Source organism: Phaenicophaeus curvirostris, chromosome 7 (assembly GCF_032191515.1).
Source record: "Phaenicophaeus curvirostris isolate KB17595 chromosome 7, BPBGC_Pcur_1.0, whole genome shotgun sequence".
In the NCBI taxonomy this organism is placed as follows: domain Eukaryota; kingdom Metazoa; phylum Chordata; class Aves; order Cuculiformes; family Cuculidae; genus Phaenicophaeus; species Phaenicophaeus curvirostris.
This window is the reverse complement of record NC_091398.1, coordinates 30,150,739-30,173,910: the sequence shown is the minus strand read 5'-3', so window position 1 is coordinate 30,173,910 and position 23,172 is coordinate 30,150,739. Positions and strand designations below refer to the sequence as shown.

Sequence of the window (23,172 nt, the reverse complement as noted above, 5' to 3'; positions counted from 1 at the left end):
AAAATGTGATGCTTTTGGTGGGAGAAGGCAGTTTATGAAATTCAAGAACTCTGGAATTGGCAATATTATCAAGTGAGAGAAGGGCATTTGATCGCATTTGTTTTCAAAGATGTCCTTTCTGTCTGATGGGCACTGTGCTACAAAGGATTTGACTTGCAAAGACATTCCTGAAAAAAGATCAATGCATAAGGGTTTTGATCCCAACTCCCAAGTTTGCTCTTTTGAAAATATTCTTATGAATTTAAAGATGGAACAGTAATCCATATGTAATTTCTTAACTATAAGAACTTCCCACACTCACAACGTGACATGTTTATAAATCTCAGCATTTTGGTTATGGCTGCTTATTTGTTTAATTTTTGGGTAGTTTCCCAGTATCACTTATGAGCCAATAATTATTTGTCAGGCTTTTTTTTTTTTTAATGGAAGCCACAGGCCATATCATACCATTGATTTCTGAACAGAACTCCCTGCTGGAATCAGCAAGGCTTTCTGGCTCAAAAATGAACAGAAAAGATCCGATACATGGATTATGACTTTTTGTAAGGCAGGAGGAAAAAGGAGATAAAAATCTAGTATTAAATATCTGAAAGTAGTTCCTTTAATTTTTTTTTGTCCCCTGACTTTTAGCAACCCAACTGTATTGATTTTTGACTGCATGCATGTTTAAAACAACAAATTCAACAATAACAAAACTCGGATGTTCTTTTCTCTGGGCATCTTGCCTTTAACCTGCAGCCCAGAGCAAATTTTTTTATGAGGAGATGATAATCCATTGCAAACAGAGGTTTTACAACAGGTGCTTGGAATCCCCTGGCTGCAGCCTGATGAGTGCAGTAACGGATCTAAACTACTTCCATGCCAGTGCTGCAGGGTTTTGGTGCTGCTGTAGATGGGTGAGGGGAAGATGACAGCCCACTAGAAGTGCATTGTGAGTGTTTAAAGTAGCGTTAGACTTGAAGAGTAAGCACAAAGCAGCATGTTTCAGAGGAAGAGTGTTTGAAAGCACAACTCCTGTGTCTGTTGTTGGCTTCTTGTGTGACTCCTGAGCAGGTTAGCAGTCTCTCCACGCCTCAGTTTCCTTGTCTGACTCCCTGGGGTGATGCTGGGGGACAGATCCTGCTGACTGTGGAGCTCAGTGAAGCATGCATAGCACAGTGGGTTTTGTTAACGGTGGCTGCCTCAAGGTTTTGGCCCCAGCATTTTCCTTCCTTCACCCTTGGCTGTGTGAGACACCCAGGTCAAGTCCAGTGTTGCCTTTGCCAGCAGTTTTAGCAAAGCTACTGAGCATCTCACCACCCTATGTGACACCAGTGGGGATGAGCCACTGGCACGCAGCTGCCATCCTGCCCGCGAGGCTCTACACTCTGGGACATGGGTGGGGAGGATGGAGGTAGCCAGTAGGGGTTGTTGCATCATGATGCTGTGCTGCAGCAAGGAAATAACTGTACCTAGGCAGGGCCAGCATTGATGTCTTTCTGCTTCATGTTTCTGAAGTCAAGGGCAGAGGTGAAGCCAGGGAAAGGGTGCTCAGGGCAGGTTTCCAGACATGGTCCTGGAGTTTCTGGATTTTGCAGTAGCAGTGAAGCCAAGCCCAAGAAGGCAGCGGTGGCCTGGGAGCAATTCCAAGAGGAGCAGGCAGCACGCATCTTTTTGTCAGCCTTGGTGGTGAGGGCCCTGGCAGCTTTAACCCCCAGCCCTCGGCTTAGGGCTCACCTATCAGCACTGTTTAAAACAAGGCAGAACAAGCTCTGACACTGTACGTCCTGTAAGGTCTTCGCCTGTCCTGGACTGAAATAATTCTGTTTCTCCTGCTTTTGTTCTGCCAGGACAACCGTATTTTTACTTCTTCATTTCAGTGCACAGGAAGGTCAAACCCCATCCTGCTTGGGGCTGTACAGGCATGGAGCAAAGGGCAGAGGAGACAGATATCAGTGTGGTCTGGTGTATAAACTGCCTTGAGATGAATTTGTGCTCTTTAGCCCACTATGTGATCCTGAGCATTAATTCTGGTCACCACCGTCTCCTACATCCAGCTTAGCCAATTAGGCTATAGATTTGTTTAGTTAGCCAAACTGAGCGAGGCCCCAGTCTCAGTTGGTCACTATGGTTATATGACCACTAACTGAGAAAATATTCTGCAGGAACAGTCCCAAGCACTGCAGAAGTGGGAGCATAATGGACTGAGGACAACCAGCACCAGCTGTTGTGTTGTTTGAAAGGCTGAAACTGTGCAGTGTGAGACGAGGGAACGTGTGGTGGTTTTGTGGCATGGCAGATGGATGCTTGCGCCTAGCGTGGTGCTGGCTGGGTCGGCTTGGGTGCCTGTGCGCACACGTTAGGTATGCAGGGTGGAATTTGGAGGGTAAATATTGATGCAGCATTGTCTGAAAACAACCCTCTGTTTTGAATCTTGCTCACAAGCACAGACAGCTCCCATCTAAGCTGCATCCTAATCCCCCAGCAGCTTTGTTTGGCATTTCTATTGTGGGGCTGTCTCCAGAAATGTAAACTTTCTGTTAATGACCTTTTTTCTTTTAAAATTAGGTGAAAAACCTGACGACAAATGGAAGACTGGGGCCTTGGTCCCCATGGCAACTGTGTGAGCATTCGGACGGGGACAGCATGGGCTCCTGTATGTGTAGGTCACGTTCATGTGACAGCCCTCGTCCTCGCTGTGGAGGTCGTGGCTGTGAAGGGGCCAGGATCGAGGTCGCAAATTGTTCAAGGTACCTCAGACACTTTATGCTTTTTTATGAAGGGAACAAGAATTGTGCCTCTCCACAACTTAGCTCCTTCCTTGTGTTATTGTGGCCATGTTGTTGTATCATGGCCAAACTGAGGTACATGATGTCCAGAATGAAGTCCGTGAAAAATGAAGGAACTTGGGGGCTCTGAGAGAAGGACCTTCAGCCAGGGCTTCTGGAAAATGGGCACCCCAAGTTAGTGTTCACATTAATCTTCCCTACACTGTGCCTCAATTACTGACCCATCAAGAGGGAGGTAAGGCAGTTAGGTTTTGGCCAACTAAACATCCATAAGCTAAAAAATTCCAATAAGCTCATCATTTTTCAGAGTTTGGATTTCGAGGTTACATTACCAAAAGTGAGCAGAGCTAGTTCAGAGCAACACTTGTGAAGACAGGGCTCAGCCTGGCTCTTGGCAAGGTTTGTTTGCCTCGTTTTGTGAGTTTGTGAACTGTCTGCAGCACACTGGCTAGGTGCAAGCAACAGATCATCATCTGGCAGCGAGCGGTGCTTCAGAGGCACGCCTGCCGGGAACAGCACTTAAACAACGCCTGTAGCTCAGCTTGTGTCAAAGTGCTGCCTTTCCAGGGAAGCCTGAAGCTGATGCCTGAGCAGTAAAGAAGCTAAACGTTCTCTGGTCAGGTGCCCAAACATAACCATGACGTTTGTGTCCATGTTACCACACCACCCTCACACTACATCATGTCATGACTCAAGGAGAGATGATGCAATAGTGTAAGCACTACTTAACCAGGTTGGGGTGAGCCTATATTTTAGTAAATATTGGGTCAATACGTTTTTTATCTACTTTATCTTCTCCATAACATTTATTCCACTAAGGACAGCTGTCTCTTGACTCCTCCCTGGAGATCAGTGCTGGTCTTGGCACCAAAAATTCAGCAATACTCATGTTTTAATTGGCATCTCCTCTTCCAGTTGTGGGCTGTGCTGCCTGAAAGGCGTGCGGTCCTTCCTGTCCCTGTGCTGCCGTGGTGGATTGAGTGGAGCCTTCCCAAGATGGACTTTTAATGTCAGTGGGAAATGGAAAGCATGCCTCTGGGATGGGTTGGTCAGCACTGCTCTGATGGCAACAGGGGCAGAGACAACATCTAAGAAGGGGATGAAAAATAGATTATTCAATCTTAAGACGTAGGAAAATTGCATGGTTTGAAAAATAGGGACATCTGGTCATTCTACACCCACCTGAGACCTCAAATTTCCTTTAATTGACTTTATATGGCATTGAGATTTCTTTTTGCAAAGAGACAGCAGGATGCTTAAAGATAAGTTCTATTAGAAAGCTTGGGATCTGAAAACAAAGCATCTTTTTTTCTCTTAAAAATGGTGAAATACAAATAGATGCTGAGAATGGGGCTTTTGAGGAATTTTTAGTAGTACTTTCCCTTTTTTCTGCAATAACAGCAACCTTCCCTTTCTTTTGTGATTATACATTTAATATTTCCTTTGGGTTAAGGAATGGGGAGGTAATAGGTGGGTTAAAACATGGCAGAATATGATTGAATAGTATAATTTTTGTGTAAGTGAGTTTCTTGTCCTTTGATCTTGTTTGGGATGGGAGAAGGGAAGGGAAGAAGGGGGATGAGAGAAAAAGAGGAGGAGGGGAGAGACATCTAACAGGGTTCTGAAAGAAAGCTGCCAAGAACAGGCAAGAGTTGGTAACAAATACAAAAAGTGTGAAGGGCAACGTGGGTTTTAACTTTCATCCTCTGCCCTGATTGGTGCCATGCCAGAAATTATTCCTTGCCAGCAGTGTTATTAGTTCAGTAAATGCTTTGAAAATTAACATCTGTTTTCAAGCTTAGCTTTCAAAAAACCAGAGAGCACCTGAGTTGTTTTTGACTAGACTTTTTAGAAAGGTTTTTCCCTAGAAAAGAAACAAACACCCAAAACAAATGAGATTTTTTGGCTTAAGGCAGTGAAGTGTCAAGATTAGGCAATTCTGTAAGATAGAGCATTGCTCTGGCTCCATATGAAATGAAACCTGCAGCACAGAAGAGATGAGGTGCAGTTCTTCCTCCCCTGCTCCGAAGTTCAGTAGTGCTGCCAAGTCAGAGGAAGATGAACCTTAATAAATGCAAGATTTTAAAGATGAAAATATTGGCTTCTGTGTAAGCATGTGGTTGGGTTACTGCATGGCAGCAGCATTGCAGGAGTCAGCCACCTGCACGTGCTCAGCCTGCTGCAGGAGTGAGGCACAGAGTGGTTGCTGACATCTCTGTCACAGAGGTATCAACTAGGGTTGTCGCTGAAGTATGAACCTCATCACATTTGCTTCAGGCTGTTACCACTGCTCAGCAGAGATTTGATCACTCATTAAACTGTGAAACTTGATCCTGCCTCTGAGCTCTTAATTGCCTTCTGGTTTCTACAGATTTAAGGTCACACTACAGTGACGTCTGCAGGCGGCCATGAAAGCTAGAAGAAATTATTGTTATTTTTAATGAATTTTTAGTTTTCTATTTAATAGGATTCAATGCTTAAGGCTTTAGGTAAACACCAAATATTACGAGGTGTGTGATAAAATCATAGGAGTTGGCAGTAGTATTGCTCTAAGAGATTTAAAGCATCGGTACCTACTGAATTAGCAGAGGGTAGGTTTTTATACATCTTGTGGCACAACTGGCATCACTTAGCCTCAGAACCTCAATTCTCTGTGCAGAAATATGCAGAGGATACAACTTTGGGATCAGCCATCGGCTTTGAAAAGAGGGGTTATGAGACATGGGGGAAACAATGAGGGGGATAGTCAGCAAGAGTTAGAGCAACCACACTGTTGCCCAGGAAATCCTAGGAGCATTTTGAGAATAATTCAGCTTTGGCTTTATTCTCTTCCTTTCCAGTTCTAAGACACTTCAATGGGAGAAAAGTTAGACCAATGCTAAGCACTTCTGAAATTCCCTTTTCTAAATGCCCACTGATATAAAGTCTGGTTGAAATGAATAACCTCTTCTGCAATGAGTTCAATGATTCCTGTGTCAGTGCCTTATGTGTTTTGTCATTAAGCATGGCATGAAATGGGCAGACTATTAGATAACACCCACGCTCTGTTCTGTCTCGCTTACTTTGTTAGAAATGGAGCTTGGACACCCTGGTCTTCTTGGGCCCCATGTAGCACTTCATGTGGGATTGGCTTTCAGGTCCGCCAGCGATCCTGCAGCAACCCTGCCCCACGGTATGGAGGCAGAGTCTGTGTTGGACAGAGCAGGGAAGAAAGGTAAGAGATGTCCACAATGCCATGTGTTTGCTTCTGTGGTTAAAATGTTGGCAGCTATAAGTGGTGATTCTTATATAAATGAAGATTAAGGCTGTTTGGCTGAATGCACAAAGAAAAGGAATTCCAGAAAAGGGATGAGGTTGTTCATATGTATGGCTACTCTCTTTGAAAGAGACTGTGGCCATTAGAGAATCATAGAATCACTAGGTTGGAAAAGACCTCTTAGATCGAGTCCAACTATTCCTATCAGACTTCAGAGCTGTGTACCAAGCAGGACCTTTCAGACCTTCACAAGTATTCTTGTCTCCCAGACAGAGGGCTGACGTCCTCAGTGACGCTGCACCTGCTGTTTGCAGTGCAGAGTTGATAGATACAGTTACAGTGTCTTCATCCGTCCCGAGCAGGCAGTTAAATATGTGTGGCTTCCATTGCCAATTGCATCGTTTAGAGCTGATGCACTAAAGGAAATTCAAGACAAAATATAGCTTAACTCACAGATCCAGAGTTGAGTTTTTGCAGGCCTTGGCATGAGGAAAACATCCTTTTCCCCTCTAAACTGAGCAAATTTCTTGCAAAATCACTAAAAACCAATACTTTTTGAACCTAGAGCTATCTGCACTATTATGTTTCTTCAAGCCCAGCCCCTCATTAAACGCATGCTTCAAGGCATCCAAATTTGGTTTCCAGATTTGACATTTCATTAAAGGCCACCTCTGCTTGGCAGTAGGCTGTTGCTTGTCTCTTGAGTGGTCACTTAAGACAGATCTCTCTGCATTTCTCAGAATACAAAGGGCAATTCATTTAACTTCCTTGATTCAGGACATTTTAATGTTTGGTTTGATTTGTAGCCATTCAGAATGGTCCTTTTTTGAGTTTTAAAGACTACATCTGAGTCAATTGCAGTCCTGTGTGATTGAATTTGAGAACGATACTGATTAAAAAGCTGAAGAAAATTAAAGTTACTTTTGAAAAGGGAACATGAAATAGCATTAATTTAGGGTCTTCTCTTAGATGCCTGTAGCATCTAGTTCAGCTCCAGTTGCAAACACTGATTTCTTAGGGTCCAGGCAGCAGTAATGGCCAGATTTGGGGAAGAGAAGATTGGAGGTGTTCGTGCCCCTGTACTCAGCACCAGTGAGGCTGCACCTTGGATACTGTGTTCAGTTTGGGGCCTTTCACTACAAGAAAGACATTGAGGTCCTGGAGCATGTCCAGAGAAGGGCGAAGGGGCTGGAGAACGAATCTTATGAGGGGTAGCTGAGGGAACTGGGGTAGTTTAGCCTGGAGAGGAGGAGGCTGAAGGGAGACCTTATCACTGTCTACAACTACCTGAAAGGAGGTTGTAGAGAGGAGGGTGTTGGTCTCTTTTGCCCAAGTGACTGGTGATAGGATGAGAGGGAATGGCCTCAAGCTGCCCCAGGGGAGGTTCAGATTGGACACAAGGGAAAATTTCTGCAGTGAAAGGGTTATCATGCACTGGACCAGGCTGCCCAGGGAGGTGATTGAGCTCCCATCCCTGAAGGTGTTTAAAAGACAAATAGATGAAGTGCTTAGGGATATGAATTAGTAGCGGACAGGTGCGGTTGGGCTTGATCTCAAAGTTCTTTTCCAACTTAGTGATTTTATGATTCTATGATTCAAGTGTTTAGCACCTGCCATTACTGACAGATCACTGTTGTGGTGATCTCCCGTTAGTCCTCCCACTGAAAAAATTTACCATCCATTCTCTTTGTGACACATGGGCTTCAGCTTTTGAGCTCTTTGTGAATTCAGTGCATGAAAGTTTTGACATTAGAGTACTTTAAAAAACCTACTCTTGACCCTTTACTCCAGCTGCCTCAGTGAGCTCAGCCTGGTTAACCACTCCCCATTCTGTACAAAGGGTACAGTTCTCTGCTGTGAACAGGAACATTGCTAATCTGGCTGTTGTATCAGCCTTCTGCTGGCTTTCAGTGCGTGCATGAACAAATACAGTGTGCAGTCTTGCATCCATCACCATTTCATCCCTGGGATGTGCTGACATGGACATTTGAGCAATGTGCTTTCTTCTTTCAGATTCTGTAATGAGAACAGTCCATGTCCATTACCAATTTTTTGGTCTTCATGGGGTCCTTGGAATAAATGTAGTGTGAATTGTGGTGGAGGGATTCATTCAAGGCAGAGGTCCTGTGAAAATGGAAATACATGTCCAGGCTGCGCTGTGGTATGTATTGTTTATTGATATCTGTCTTATAGGGACTGGGTATTTAACTCCTCTCCCCATCTTGGTTTTAGTTCTCAAGCTGAAAGAGAAGTACATCCTCAGATTTTACTGGAGAGGATGCTGAAATGAACCAGGAAGCAAAGAGGTGGCTGATTCTGAAAGGCAGTAAAGTTGGTGTGAGAGTGGGTGTGTGTTAGCGTGTGTGTGTGTGTGTCCAGGTAAGGACAGACAGGTACATAGAGGACTTCCTTAGGCCTCTGTAGACTTTGGTATCAAGTACTTCACCTGAAAGCACTATGCATTTTTCTTCTTCTACCCCACTCCCATTGAGTCAAGGAGGCCTTACAGGCATCAGAAATGAGTCTCACTGACACACTTGAGTAACCAAGAGGTCAAACACCTAGTTAACCGATCAGTAAGGCAATGGCTACCCATTATCTCTCTTTATTTTCACTTTCCTATTCTGGCAGCTGTTTCATGCAGCTGTTTTAATTATTTTTATGGAGAACTTTCTTTCAGTGCAAGTAGATTTGATCTGGAACCGCCCATCTGTTCACAAGCTGTTTGGCATTTACTCTAGAATCATAAAGTCCTGAAGCATTACATTTCTTTCCTTCTGCCAGAAAAGACTGGTTTATTTATTTATTTTTAAACAAGAATACAAAGTTTGTCACAGGAATTCCTCCCACTAGTGGTGAGAATAGTAAAGCCCCCAAATCACCCAATCTCCAGCCAGACAGAATGTTGTCTGTACTCAGTAGCTACACCGAGGGTGGCAAATGGTTCATAGCACTCGCTAGAGAGTTCAGAAAGGCAACCAAATAAAAATAGCTGTAAAAAGAGTTGATTATCTTAAAAATAAAACAGTAAACTTTTCAAGGAATAAACCTTGCTAACATTTTGTCCTCATGGGGCTCTTCTACGCCGACCTGAGAGCCACATCTCAGGGTCACAGCAGAAAACTTTTTTTACTGTTATTGTTATCTATTGCCTGAATTATTCTCCTGCCCATAATGTACCGAGCTTTCGAAGCCCCACAGGACTTTGAGTCAGCGAAGTAACACAAACCTGAAGGAGACATAAAAATAGCAAGGTCTTGAGGTCTGCCTGAAGCTATGCACCACCAGTGCCTCCAGAGTCACCACATTTTGCGCTGTGCCCTGCTCTGACCTGTGCTGTGAGGTCAAGCAAGGTAGATGGAGGCTGGTTTATATCCAAAGTATACCCCCTTATCTTCTGCATTGTCAATAAATCTCTGTCAATTAGACTGCTGCTCTTCAGTAAGAGGAGGGTGTTTTTTCTCCTTGGCAGGAATATAAGACTTGCAACCCAGAGAGCTGCCCAGAAGTACGCAGGAACACACCCTGGACCCCTTGGATGCCTGTCAACATCACCCAGAATGGTGCCCGCCAGGAGCAGCGCTTCCGCTACACATGTCGTGCCCAGTTGTCTGATCCCCATGAACTGCAGTTTGGGAGGAAGAAGACCGAGAGTCGATTCTGCCCCAACGATGGCTCAGCAGTGTGTGATACTGACTGTACGTCTTGCCAGCTCCAGGGAACTGTGGGGCAAGCCTAGATTTGGTGGTGGAAGGGGGATCCTCTCAGAACAACAAGAACATGAGAGTTTCTGCATAAGTCTCAATGTGTACGACTAGTGTCACTGCAGAATGGCAGGGCTGGAGAGAGCCCTGTGACTCACAGTTATGAGCTTGGTCTTTATGCCAGCGTATAGATTTGCTCTTGCTACTGCCAAACTGTCCCAAACAGAGCAGGCAAGTAATGAGGGTGTAGAGAAGAGAAGAGCCATTCTATGGGACAGTGTGTCTGTGCTGTTTTTTCTTTCTGGAGGTCTCCTTCTGTGTTGCCTCTGGGGTTGCTCCCTTCAGTACTGCTGTGATACAAGGCAGTGTTCTGAAGACACAGCCCTGACTGCCACAGTTTGCTGCCCAGAAAGGTCATTTATCAAGGTTATCAGTAAACTCAGTTTGTGGGTGTGCAGATTTCATTTTGTGTCTAGCTTAGCTGTAACTCTGTCGAACAAAACTCTTGCTAAGAGCTTCCAACAGAAACCCTTCCCTAAGGCACATAAATTCTGATTTTATTAATGAGCTGAAGCCCTTTAAAAATGCTCAACAAATGATTAATTTGTGATCTCATGGTGTCTTGTTTGTTTTCCTTGAAGCTCTTGTGGATGACCTCCTCAAGACTGGTAAGACGTCTGCACGGATCATCAATGGGGGCTGGTCCTTCTGGGGAGCCTGGTCTTCCTGTTCCAGGGACTGTGAGTTGGGCTTTAGGATCAGGAAGAGAACATGCACAAACCCTGAACCTAAAAATGGTGGCTTGCCCTGTGTGGGGTCAGCGATGGAGTACCAAGACTGCAATCCACATCCCTGCCCAGGTAACCATGATCATCTTCCTGCATGAAATTCAGAAGTATTCTTCACCATCTTAATAGTAGAGCCACAAAGAAATTTCAGTATTTCCAAGGTGGTGGGTTTATTTTTTAATTTGGGGGATTTTTCCTGGTTTTTTTTAAAGCTATTGTAGTGACCCACCTATGTGATCTTTAGTGATATGACTTATGTTTCATCTTGGCTTGGAGAATAACAAAGCCACATCCTCTAGAGGAAGTTGTATCGTGGCTTGACTAGCAATTTTTTACTTCAAGAAGGTTTGAAGCTTCATCCAGTGGAGGGCACGACGGTGCATCTGCACCTTAATGAGGAGACAGGCTTAATAAATGTGGCTTAATATACTATGTAGAGATGTTTGATGTGGCGATTCTTCTTGTGAACACTTGTTTCTTCCCCCTCTCCTGCTTACGTATTGTTCTTGCGATGGGCATCTACTCTTGACATCAGTTACCATTTCCTGCGCAGCCAGCAGGGAGTATTCTTGCCTGGTTTCCTGGTTTTCGAGTTTGTCCTCATGTTTATGTTGCACTCCTGGTCCAGAATAGTAATAATAGACCATTGACTACTGTATTCTCTCTTACTTATACTTCTTCTTGCTCTGTAATAACTATCTAGACTAAATTTAAGTGGACTTACACAAATTACCTTGCCTCTTTGCAGTCTTAGCAATTATCTACCTCTGGCAATATAGTTTGTGGCCTACACTTGAAAATAATATCTTATAATAGTATTATTATGATTGTAAAATTCAATACAAAGATAAAATTCCAATGCAGATAGGATAATATGATCAGAATATGCAGCAAGAGCATAGCAGGAGTGTCGAATATTGCACTCCATGGCCTATAAAAAGAAAATAACTCTAGCATTATAAAGGCAGCTATTAGTACTATTTTGGAAGCTCTCAGTGGCTTTTCACTAATGTCTGTGCCCTTCTTCTGTGCTGTTTTCTCCCCTTGGACACTATGATGTTTTACAATCTGTTCTGAGTGCATGATTACTATTTTTCTGTGTCTCCCTCCTTCCCTGCCTCACTCAATGTGTATACACAAATCCTGGGTTTATCTTGTGCTAATTAATCAGGTTATTATCTTCTGAAATAAGTGGCATGTGGACCTGCAAATTAGGCACGCTGGTTGCCTGACAGGGGGTGGTTGGGAATCAGGAATCTTAAATCCCTCTCTAGTTTTACTGTTAACCTCTTATGGGGCTGTGCTCAGATAAAGCCTCTGAGTTTTTGTTGGAAGTAGAGGACTCAAGGCCCCCACAGAAAGGTGCCATATGAGCTCCACTTAGGTTGTACAGCACTTTTTTCCCTTCTGCTGTTGCTGTAGGTGAAGCATCAGGAGACAGTATAATAATAATGACAATGCTATTTTATAGTAGGGTGTAGGAAAGATTAGATTAGATTTCAGTGACTGCCCTAAACAATAGTTTCTGTTTTGGCACTTTATGATGCAGAGTGTTTTGTGCATAGACCTCATTCTGCATCTGCAGAGTGCAGCACGTTCATACCCTGTCTTGATACGAAGTTCCTGTTGTCAGGCCCAGCTGTCCTGGGGTGCAAGAAACTGCTAGCTAGTCTGGGCTGGGTGGATCTGGAAGGTGAGATACTGGGGCTCTCCAGCTTTGTCACAGTGAGAGGAGTAACCAAGGGCATTTACCTCTCTCTCCTTGCTTTTCAATGTCCTTCAGTGAAAGGTTCGTGGTCTTGCTGGACACCTTGGTCTCACTGCTCAGCAACCTGTGGAGGAGGACACTATCAACGCACTCGGACTTGCACCAATCCAGCTCCATCTAGCGGAGAGGATATCTGCATTGGTTTGCACACCGAGGAGGCCCTTTGCAACACACACCCATGTGAAGGTAGCCTGTTCTTGTCCCTGCTCCAGCTGGCTTGGGTGGTGGTGGGAGCAAAATATTTGAAAAATAAATCAGGAACTCCACCAGTTAGGAGCTTTTCTGTCCATTCAGTAAATGTCTGTTGAGCCAGGTAAAAAGGAGACATCCCAGTGTTCAATTGCAATGCATCACCTTTCTCTTCACCTGTTGACTAGCCCACGCACTGGTATTCTGGGGCCAGACAGGCAAAATCTTGTTAACAGCTGATCCATTTAAAGTAAATGAAAAAGCAGGAGCTTGGTTCTTCAATGTGGAAGCTTACAAAACAAACAGAAGGAGTCATGAAGCATCAATCTGTACAGTTACTGAAAGGACAATCCTTCCTTTTTCTTACACAGAAGGGCAAATGAGCATGTGCTACAACTCAGAGGACAGGAGTTAGATCTGTGCTGGGTTTCAACCTCTTTTGTACATTTCTGATCTAGTGCAGGCTAACTCCTGTCCTTAGGAACATCGGAAAAACTCTCTAACTGCTGTCACTTGTTCTGGCTGCTTGTGGTATGCCTGGGAGGCCACCTCAAAAGTTGGAGGTCCTGGTGCAACATTGCCTCATCCAGCTCATTGTATGTCTTCAACCAAGGAGCTGATATAAGAGGTTTTAAGATAACTCTGTGCTGTGCGGTGTTTCACCAAAGGTTGGCTCAGTCTCTATCAAGAAAAGCACAACCCGACAAGCAGGGTATGATGCTTGCATTGCTTTTTGTATAGAGAAAATGAAATCCACTGATGGCCCCTGGATTAGATGTGCAAGAGAGGTCCAGGCCAAGATCCAGACACCCTTCAGCATGGGAGAAGTTTGATACCGACAAGGGAACCTTTTCCTTCTTGGTGACTTTGTCTGTGTGTTTTCCTGATCTTGGCTTTCAGGTGGCTGGTCAGAGTGGTCAGAATGGAGCCTGTGTAATGAAGAGGGCATCCAATACCGCAGCCGTTATTGCAAGGTACACAGCCCAGACTCTTCTCAGTGCGTTGGAAACAGCACGCAGTACCAGGATTGCCTATATAATGAAATTCCTGGTACGTATGGTGTCATGGAGGAGGGAGAGGGTGGGCCAATTCAGGAGAGCAGCTTGTGCACTGACTGTCAAGCTAGGCTGGTATTTTCTCTGCTATAAATTGGGTTTGGATGCTTCTAGAAAAGCAAGCAAGCAAACAAACATGTTCTAAACTCCCTTGTGGCAGGCACAGGGTAACTAGCATTCATTTAAGGGAGCTTGGATTTTCTTTAAAACAGATTTCTCATAAAGCCATAAAGCCAAGATTTCTCATAAATAACTAGTATTGCTTCACGTGAGCTGAAGCTTTTAACATTGCATAGTTCATCTCTGGCTGGGTTATAAAAACAATATCTGTCCTCAGGATGGATATAGGAAACAAAAGGTCCTTGAGTTCAGGTATCAAAAGAAACATCCCAAAAGAGTGAAGAAACAAGGTGAGGCAGATGGAGAAATTTTGTGTGAGAAGTGGGGAGATTAATCGTGAGTCTAACAGAGCAACACTGTTGATGGACAGATGGCCATCAACATCTTCCACCCTGTGTTTTGTGGAAATTGAACCTCTCAGACAAATATTTTATATGGGTTTAGACTGAATAACCCCTTTCCACATGTTCTTTTCTGGATTACAATGCGCTGACTTAGAGATCTGAGACCTCTAGGCAATGGTACTCTTCTTTTTCGAGGTTTTCTAGCTATCTTCTTTTCCCTAAATTAAAGAATCTAAACAGTGGTCAGGTAACAGTACTAGAACTGTCAGGTCTTCGGGGAGGTTTTGTTGCATGTGTTTCACACTCTGAGCTTATCATTCAATTTAGAGAGACTCTTGATGCAGAACACATGAGCAGCTTCTCGTGTCTGGAGCACAGGGGGTTTAATTACTTAAAGAAGTAAAGTGGTGGCAAAATGACAACTTTCTCCAATCTTCTTTTCTTTGTTTAGTGATCCTGCCAGCCTCCAGCGTTGATGAGAGCACGAACTGTGGAGGTAGGGTACCACTAACTATATATCTTATTTTTATCTTAACCTGGTTTCTTTTCTCCCTGTGCAGTATCAACCAAACCATTAATCTATACAGCTCATATCCCACTGATAGCCTTAATTCTACTGGAGCCTTGCTGTCTGAGTCAGACTAGGGGAATGTATCGCATGTCCACTTGTCAGTTCCAAGACTTTTATTTATTTCAGGGTTTGGGTTGGCCACTGAGGTTCATTAATTACTGGGCAGCATATTGCTTGTCTCTACCTGCAAGGTAAATGGTTCAGGAGAAAGAAAGGGATATTCCTCATTCAACCACTATAAGCCTCCAGTTGTTTGGAGGCAGGTGTTTTTAAATAACCTATAAAAATTTCAGTGAACAGGGTCTCTTAGACACATCCTTTGCTGATATAGGACGAGATTAGAGTTTATACTTGTCTTCCAAGCATCTCCTTTCATTCAAGTCCTCACCTTTCACAGAACTTGTGTTTCCTTTCTGCATGTAACTTGGAAAGGTCCAGTCATTAGTGTCACTTTTCCACTGCCCTAGGAGCTCTGAAGATAAAAATGCATACTGAAGAAAATGACAGGTTCCTTCAATGTTTCAAAATGCTAGTTTCACGCTAACAGCCATGTCAATTCCTGCTAGTGCTACATCCCTGCTTTCCTGAAATCTAGATGATTTGCAGGCTGCCAAAATCTCTTCTCCCTGTGGAGATCATGGCAAAAAACAGGCCCACCACCTGTGGCACAAAAATGTGGCCTCTCAGTTTGTGACTTTGGGACAATCAATGGAATTAAAATTTCAGCACCTGCAATGTAACGGTCAGCTTTCTGCGTCACTCCTCCCTCAGAGTCCACCGTATCTGCTTCTGTTCCAGGACTCCTTACTGTGGCTTGCACTCTGCTTTTGTGCACTCCAGCCACGCTTCCTTCTTTCACCACCACCATTATATTTTCTGTTGCAATCTACATTTTGCCATATTTAATATTATTTATTACTTAGTTTTCTACAGTATTTGGCAAAGAAGCCAATCAATAGAAATTCTGTTGATGCATCTCAGAAAATCTATATTTTAAAAGTGATGAACCAGAAAGCTTCCCCCCTGGGGACTTACATGCTGCAAACAAAATAATTTGTTTTTTTCTCTAAGAGACAGCTAAAAGTCACCTAAAAAATCAGATGAGTCTTTCAAAAGTGAGGGGGAAATGTAAAAGAACCTTATGTTTTAGAGAGGATGTCACACTGTAGTGAATTAGTCAGTGTAGCAGTGAAATGAAAAATTCACTGCAAAATAAGCAAAGTTGGACAGGAGGAAAATGTGACAGAGGGTCATGTGGTTCCACTGTGTTTTAGGTCTCATGGGTGAGGTAAAGCAAGCGGAGATTTTTAGAAAGGAAATGTCTTTTTGGAAAAGTCTTGTAACATTTAGTAGGAAATTATCATCTTTTTGCTGGTTTTTTGGACCATCATCCAAAACACAATAGAAAGTGGTAATCTTGCAGAAGAATTTTTTAGTGTGGTTTAAAAAATAAATGTACCTCGTCAGTCCAATAAACTCTGTATGCTCCCAACTGTAATTATGGTTGAAGTGTATTACTTTGCTGTAGAACTCTATTGGTTTTGTTCTCTTTAAACTCAGGAGGATATTTTTTAACTAAAGATTAGAGCAGAGCCATAGACTAATGGGCACAATTCTTTATTTGAAAAGCGTATCAGTTAAAATGTAAGATGGCACCAAAAAAAAAGCACACCGTGATCAGACTAAGAATGAACCTTATTTAAAGCCACTCTCTGAGTAGTCCCTTCCATTTCTTTGCACACAGTCAAGTCAACACAGCAGTCTGTCCAAATGAATTGGCTTTTCAAGTATTACAGGAATTTTGCTGCTGTAGTTGCCACTGTGCCCAAAGGGCTGACCCCTGGGACAACTGCCCTGGGGGAAGCAGTCAGGGGTCCCTCAAAGGACCCTGTTACTCCTCTTAGAAACATAGCAGAGCAAATGCAGAAGAAAAGAAGTAGAATTTGGAGTCATCAGCACTGATTCTTCTGCTGTAGATCCCTCCTGCATGCAGCAAAAGGCAACAGGGTCATAACATTTTGCTACCCAAGATTGCTTCTGGTTGCTTCGTTAGCGTGGTGGCTATAAAGGTCACCTCTGTTTGCTCTGTTGTCAGAGGACATCTGTTGGTGGTTGGGTTTGAGACTCTCTGAGATGAGGGAGGAATGAGGAGTACTGTTTGACTTTGTCTTCCCCCAGCCCATCACAGCTGCCAGTTAGGTAGCTCCCAGCGCATGGGAGGCAGAACTACAGCTCCTTCCAGAGGTCAGTGCTGTGCTTGAAGGGTGCTGCTGCAATCCCTTGTGGAGAGATATCTCTGTAGGACTTTTATACTCCGAGAGCTTTTCTGTTTGAAATATTTGTGCTGTAGCTACCCCACCAGCACCTGCCTGCAGTTGGCTTCCTATCTTTGCAGTTCATGGAGAAAGACAACAAAGAAGTGTTTTTTCAAGCAGTTCCTTCCCTCTTTTCCTTTTCTACCTTCTCTTTCCCATTCCCCTCAGGACTCTTGTTTTACTGTAGGCGATACAAATACACCTCGGTGCTAGTGCAGAGATAGCAAGGCAATACCACCCTGTGAATAAGCAAGTATTCTGAGCACACTTGGATTACATGGGGGAGGAATGTGTCTCTTTTCCCCCCACCCCCTGCCTTCTTAGTCCCATAGACATTTTGGGCAGCCATCAAAAAGGGCTTTCCCCTCTCTTCCTTCCCCTTCAGAGAAACACTGAGCATTTTTATCCCCTTATTTCCATGACACGCACATGCTTTGGAATCCATTAATGTGCATTGTTTGTACGGCTCATTTCTTTAGCTGTCAGCTTAACATAATGTTTAGTTTCAATATCAATAGAGGGGAGAGAGGAGAGACAGGGAGGGAGCTTTGAGAAAACAATGTATGAACCTGTTAAACTGCACAAGGCAGAGCTGCAGTGGGGAGACCGATTTGCAGGGAGATTATGTCAGTTTATGTTTGAACGTAAGACTCTTGCTTCAACAGCTTATTAATGTTGATCCCAAGATGCCGTAACTCTGATTTGCACCTGTGGTCTTCTTGGGAGAGGGAAAAACGCTGTTCTTTAAAAATAGCATCTCTTGTCATTTTCCTTGCAGGCTTTAGTCTCATCCATCTGATTGCCACTGGGGTCTCCTGTTTCTTTGGCTCCAGCCTCTTAACGTTTGTGATCTACGTGTACTGCCAGCGCTGTCAGAGGCAGTCCCAGGAGTCAACTGTTATCCACCCAACCACTCCCAACCATCTCCATTACAAGGGCAACTCTACCCCCAAGAATGAGAAGTACACCCCTATGGAGTTCAAGGTAGGGTCCTCGATGAGAAATGCCACAAACAGCTTGATACTCCCTGTACAAATTACGTATTTATGTCATGGCTGGAACTGAGTAGGTTTGTGTTTCTGTGCCCAGCTGTTGGTGTTACACACAGGATTGAAGGGGTGTTTAGCCATACTGTTACAAAGGGGTTAAAAGTCCCATTGCTGCAATGGGATTTTGTTCTGTTTCACAGTCCTGATGAATGCCAGTCTGGAAAGCACATTCCAAGATACTCCAGCCCATTCTGACTATTATATGTATAAGAATTGTCCTCGTTGAAATCAGTGAGAGCTCGATTCAGTGCATTGTTACTGCATGGTAAGAGGAAGTGGAGGGGAGGAAGAATAAAAATGGAAAATTCATTAGACAAATAGCTGGTAAAGTGCTTATTGGTACGACAAGAATCTGGAAATGCTTTGGGAACTGCCAGATTGGAGAGAATGAGAAAGCAGAGAGGGTTTTGCCCTCTCTGTCAGTACTGGACAGAACTTACCTGAGGCAGCCATGCAGGATTCAATGATAGCAACAGAACTGGGAGCTGAAGCCTTAGGAGAAGACAAGTGTGCTAGAGACAATACACTGAGACAGTAGCACATCACTGTGTTTCCAGGTTAAATGTGCAATCAGTGAAGTAAGGAGTGGATTGGGTGAAGGGGCTTCAAGTCCCTTTGGGAGGGACAGCCTGCCTAAGGTCACTTGAAGAGTGTGGGCCATTATTTGGGACATGAAAACAAACCAGAAGGAAACCCTGCAGTTGCTTGTTCTTTCATATAGCTATGTGCTGTTGACATTTTGATTGTCTGTTTCTGCTGATTTGTCCTGGCTTCAGACTGAGACCCAACAATAGGATCAATGGTGGGACCATTGCCATAGTCTAAATTCCCTGACTGTTTGGGACTGTTTCTATGTAAAGTTTTGTAATGCTGGGCACGGGACATCTTCTGATACACGGCCATGATTTGCAATGTGAATACACATCAGAACTAAGAGCTTGCATCAAATCATTTGAAAAGAGTCAATGTTGTTTTGGTGTTTTAAAGGGAAACAGTGTGAGCTGGGAAAATAACAGACCTGTTTGGCAATGAGCATGTGCTGAATTCCTTCAGCTGGGCATTGCAGCCCCTCAGAGTATCCTACTGCCTATAAATGCAGTTTCAAAAATACATTTCCTAGCAGCATAAGGCTATAGTTGCATGCAGTTTAATAAGGGTGCAGCATCATAATGCGAGTCAGCATAGATTTGTTGAAAGTAAATCATGTCAACCAAATTGGATTCCTTTTTTAAATTAAATAAATATTGATCTAGATAGGAGGGAAGCAGTAGACATATTGGGATTTTCAGAGGCTTTTAACAAAGTTTCACAGGATGTATTATTCTACACACTCTGCATATACAGGTTAGGTAATAAATTATTAAGACAGGTGAAGAACTAGGACCTAATCCTGGAAGCTTCAAAATATGAGAGCAATCCTTTCAGTTACGTGAGTAGTTGTGCCAGAGTCAATAGGAAGACCTAGATGAAAAAGGCTTGCAGGAATGAAGAGATGAGCAAGAGCATGTCTTTGTTGCTTATATAGCAAACAATGAGGAAAAGAGACAAATTTATTTTTTTGTGGCCAAAAGCAGGTAGTTACAGGGTTGGCTTTGTTTTAACATTTTCTTCATTGTGTATCTGGTACTATAGTATGTTATCAGATGACACTAAAATAGGAAGAATGGCTAAAATTTAGAAGGATGAAGTTGTTCACAGAATGTTCTTGGTCAATTCAATAAATGGATTATGAAATGCAATATGTCTATGCAGAGTGGTGCAGTGGAGTAGAAGTAATAACAAAGCTAAGCAAAGTTTAGAATAGCAGTTAATGTTGTATCAAGAGGGAGCTGACCTCTTTGATCCATCCATTGCTGAATACTTGATCCAGTGTGTAGTAACAGTGAGCAGCTGTTAGAGTCTTCTTTCGAGGAACATAAAGAGCCTAGGCATTAGATCAAGTTTTGAAAAGTTTAGTTTATTTAAAGTAAGGCATTAGCTAACTGGGACTGTATGAGTTAGGCTGGGGGGAGAAGGAACTTGGACACAAGGAGAGATAGACCAGATGGGGCTTATTTATAGAATGTCAGGAAGTGAAAGAGTTCAAGTGCATAAATCTGCAGTCATTGGACAGACCAAAACTAAATGTTTAGGAGCAAGGGGCTACTTGCTAGGAAGAACTCAAAGTCATGCTCTTTCAGCGTAGTGAATGAGGCAGAGATTTCTAGAAAGGGTAAAATCTGTTTAACAAGTGGAGGCCCTTTTCTCTATTCCTGTTGATTATTTCCTTATGTTCATCTTCTCTATTATCCTTCCTTTCTTAAACTCTTGCCTGAAAGTGTCTCATTTAATGCTACAAATTTACCACTTCTCAATGCTCCCTTGAAGAATATAACAGTGGTGCAGTAAGAGGAAGGTTCTGTGTGCTTTGTGCTGTGTAATTACTTACAGAACTTGTTATTAGTCAGCTTTATATTTAGGAATAAATGTCAGATTTTTCTTAGGATCAGGAGGGAGTTTTTCATGCCTTCAAGGAGCATGTGTGGCTTTATTGTGATGCTACACAATTAACATTCAAATGATGGAGGAGCTAAAATTCACCTTCTGGAAAATGAGGGCTGGGCTGAGCTTGGATATGGGCCCATCTGAATTTAAAATGTGCATGTATGAAAGAAAGCAAAACCACCTGAAATTCCAGATTCTAAACCCAAGTAAGTTCATATTCAGGAGATTTTTACGAAAACTTCTCCAACGTTTTTTAATTCATAAAAGCAAAAGAATCATTGTAGGTTTATGGAAGTGTGTGTGAAAGAGTTAAAAAATCCACGATTAAGGATATACGTGTTATGTGGACTACTTTTCAGTAACAGAAAATGATAATACACAATGAATGACATGATGGTAGCAGAAGGCTGAGCATATGCACAAGTCTATTGTTTTCCATTCTTTGATAATAATAAGCCTTATGCAACCATCTTTAACTTGTTTTCATCTTGAAACATCTCTGCTCTCCAACCAGCAGGTGAAAACAGTAGAAAGTTTGACAGTGTTGTATTCAAATGTGCAGCACTGAATGCAAACTCACAAATCAAGGTGAATTTTATATGAAGGCAGGTTTTAATGAAGGAAGTGCTAGCTGATATGAGCCTTGTTGGACATTTCAGCACAGCAATGCAGTAATGCAGATCAGGTGTAAATACCATGCGTAATGGTGACCTATTGATCATTTAGCTGATGGTAACTTGCCTAGGCAGTGATTTGCAGATGAGTGTTTTATTTTTGCTGGCTTCTTTTCCCTTCCTGTTTTGCTTTCTTCAGAATGCTGTCAGGTTTATAATAGTATTAGCTATTTTAGCCATGATGGCTTAAAAGATTTCATGCATATGCATTTACTGGCAGCATGTTGATTTTCATTTGTTATTCATAGATGGTAGGGGAGAGACCTTTTGGGTCACCTAATAAGCAGTTCATGTTTCATTAATTGATTAAAGTTCATACAGCACTCTGACAATATTGAAGACTGTGCAGAACAAGAGCATAATGAAATAAAAATTATCTGCTCTTCACATTTTGGCATGATGGGTTACAGAACCACCTACAACCTTCCCAGTACTGCCATGTCGATTAGTTAATAACTGGCTATCAAAGCAGAGAGAAGATCCTTTTTTTGTAACATCTTGCTTCAGCTACTCAGTGGCTTGTTCATGCGAGTTACTGATTAGCGTCATGCTGATGGAAAGCCAGATGATCCTGCAGTAGAAGCGAGAGGAAGTAAGCTCAAGGTGGAGCCCTTGTGAATTAGGAGCTCTTGGAACAGCAACACATGGAGAAAGAGTTTGGACTGAACTTCTTCCTGTTGCTAAATCCTCTGCCAATAAAAAGGGCCAACTTTTTAGTCTACACGGGATTTGTACAGGCAAAGGCATCTGCACATTGGTCCAAATCCAAAATCCAATGGCCTTTGGATCAGGCCAGATGGGATTAGTGAGAAATTTAAGTTTGCAGGATGGTTATGATGATGATTCTGCAGATTTTTTTCTTGATTGTGCTGGACAGACCTTCCTTTGTCCTTCCTACCTTCAACATAGCTTTAGTCATGAGTCACACAGTCAAAATCTTTCTTTACTGGTGCCTCAAATAAGCTAGGGAAGCACTTGAGCACTGCATCTGCTCTTGTAGAAGCTAAGGGCCAAATACTGAACTTGTGCTCAAGCAAAACAGTCACTTATGTCAATGAGCAAATTTATTGCAGCGGGGAGAAAATGAGAACTAAGAAGTGAGAACGGAGTGAGATTGCAGGATATGACAATGAAAGAGAGAAACTAAATATTTGATATATCACCTGATATCTGAATTTTCTAGGAGAACAATACACATCAACTTGAGTAGGACTGTGGGTGAGTCCTGCACTTGCCCCAGATCATACAGCATATTCAGTGGGCTCTGTATAAATTAGAAGCTACAACGGATATTTTTTAACAAAGTGAGAACAATGCTGTTGAGAATCAAGTAACAGTGCAGAGCGAACACTGCTTGTGAAGGACTCTGGACACCGTGATGCACACTTCATTGCTAATTCCAAATAATTCATGACAAAAAAAGATCAACATGGAGGGTTATGGAACAGAAGCCAATTCTTAAAACAATGAGCTGGGTGTTTGGTGTGGCTTTTGACATTGCAAAAAGTAATAAAGCTCAGGACATAGGAAAGTAGATCTCTGTATGGATTTTAAATGTTTGTCTCTTGGTGACGGTCATTTTCATTGCTACTAAAAGCCACACCTTCTTTATAGCGGGAAACAGACAATGGTGCAAGTTTAAATGAGCTTGAACTACTGTCAAGTGCCCTTGAGGAATATTTGTCTTAAGTCAGCTTTGGTCTCTGAGGATGTTTGTTTCTCTCTGACGTGGAAAACTTAGGCAGTTGTCAGTGTCCTATCGCTTAATTTGAAATGTTGCTACTTCAACTAAAATTGGCTAACCCATTTATTTGTAGTGATAACAACACATACACTGATAGCAATGTGATATAAGCTTTTTTCTTTCCCCAGTGACCCTTTCACTGTGAATCATTCATGCCCTAGGAAGTGGCTGTAAACTTCAGACATAAGCCAGTAGTCAATGATACCCAGTATCATCAATAAGTTATCAACAGCCTCCCTTAAGTATTTGCTTTAACTGCATGGCATTGTAGAGAGAGATTTAGCTGATGTAATCACCTTGAATAAATAAATAAATAAAAAATATATTTTTTATATATCTATCT

The 23,172-nt window shown here is 42.7% G+C and overlaps 1 protein-coding gene across 4 annotated transcripts in view; it reads left to right on the top strand.

The window, feature by feature from the left end:
• Positions 1–23,172, top strand: part of SEMA5B (semaphorin 5B) — a 201,764-nt gene that overhangs the window by 160,738 nt on the left and 17,854 nt on the right. For 2 of the 4 annotated variants that reach the window (XM_069861434.1, XM_069861436.1), the window contains exons 14-22: positions 2,548–2,729; positions 5,839–5,982; positions 8,038–8,185; positions 9,497–9,722; positions 10,370–10,588; positions 12,300–12,473; positions 13,374–13,523; positions 14,444–14,488; positions 17,657–17,862. In XM_069861434.1, coding sequence (XP_069717535.1) covers positions 2,548–2,729; positions 5,839–5,982; positions 8,038–8,185; positions 9,497–9,722; positions 10,370–10,588; positions 12,300–12,473; positions 13,374–13,523; positions 14,444–14,488; positions 17,657–17,862 — 1,494 coding nt within the window. Of the gene's footprint in view, positions 1–2,547; positions 2,730–5,838; positions 5,983–8,037; positions 8,186–9,496; positions 9,723–10,369; positions 10,589–11,051; positions 12,010–12,299; positions 12,474–13,373; positions 13,524–14,443; positions 14,489–17,656; positions 17,863–23,172 lie in introns of those variants that run through there. The other 2 variants (XM_069861435.1, XM_069861438.1) reach the window with 2 other exon arrangements.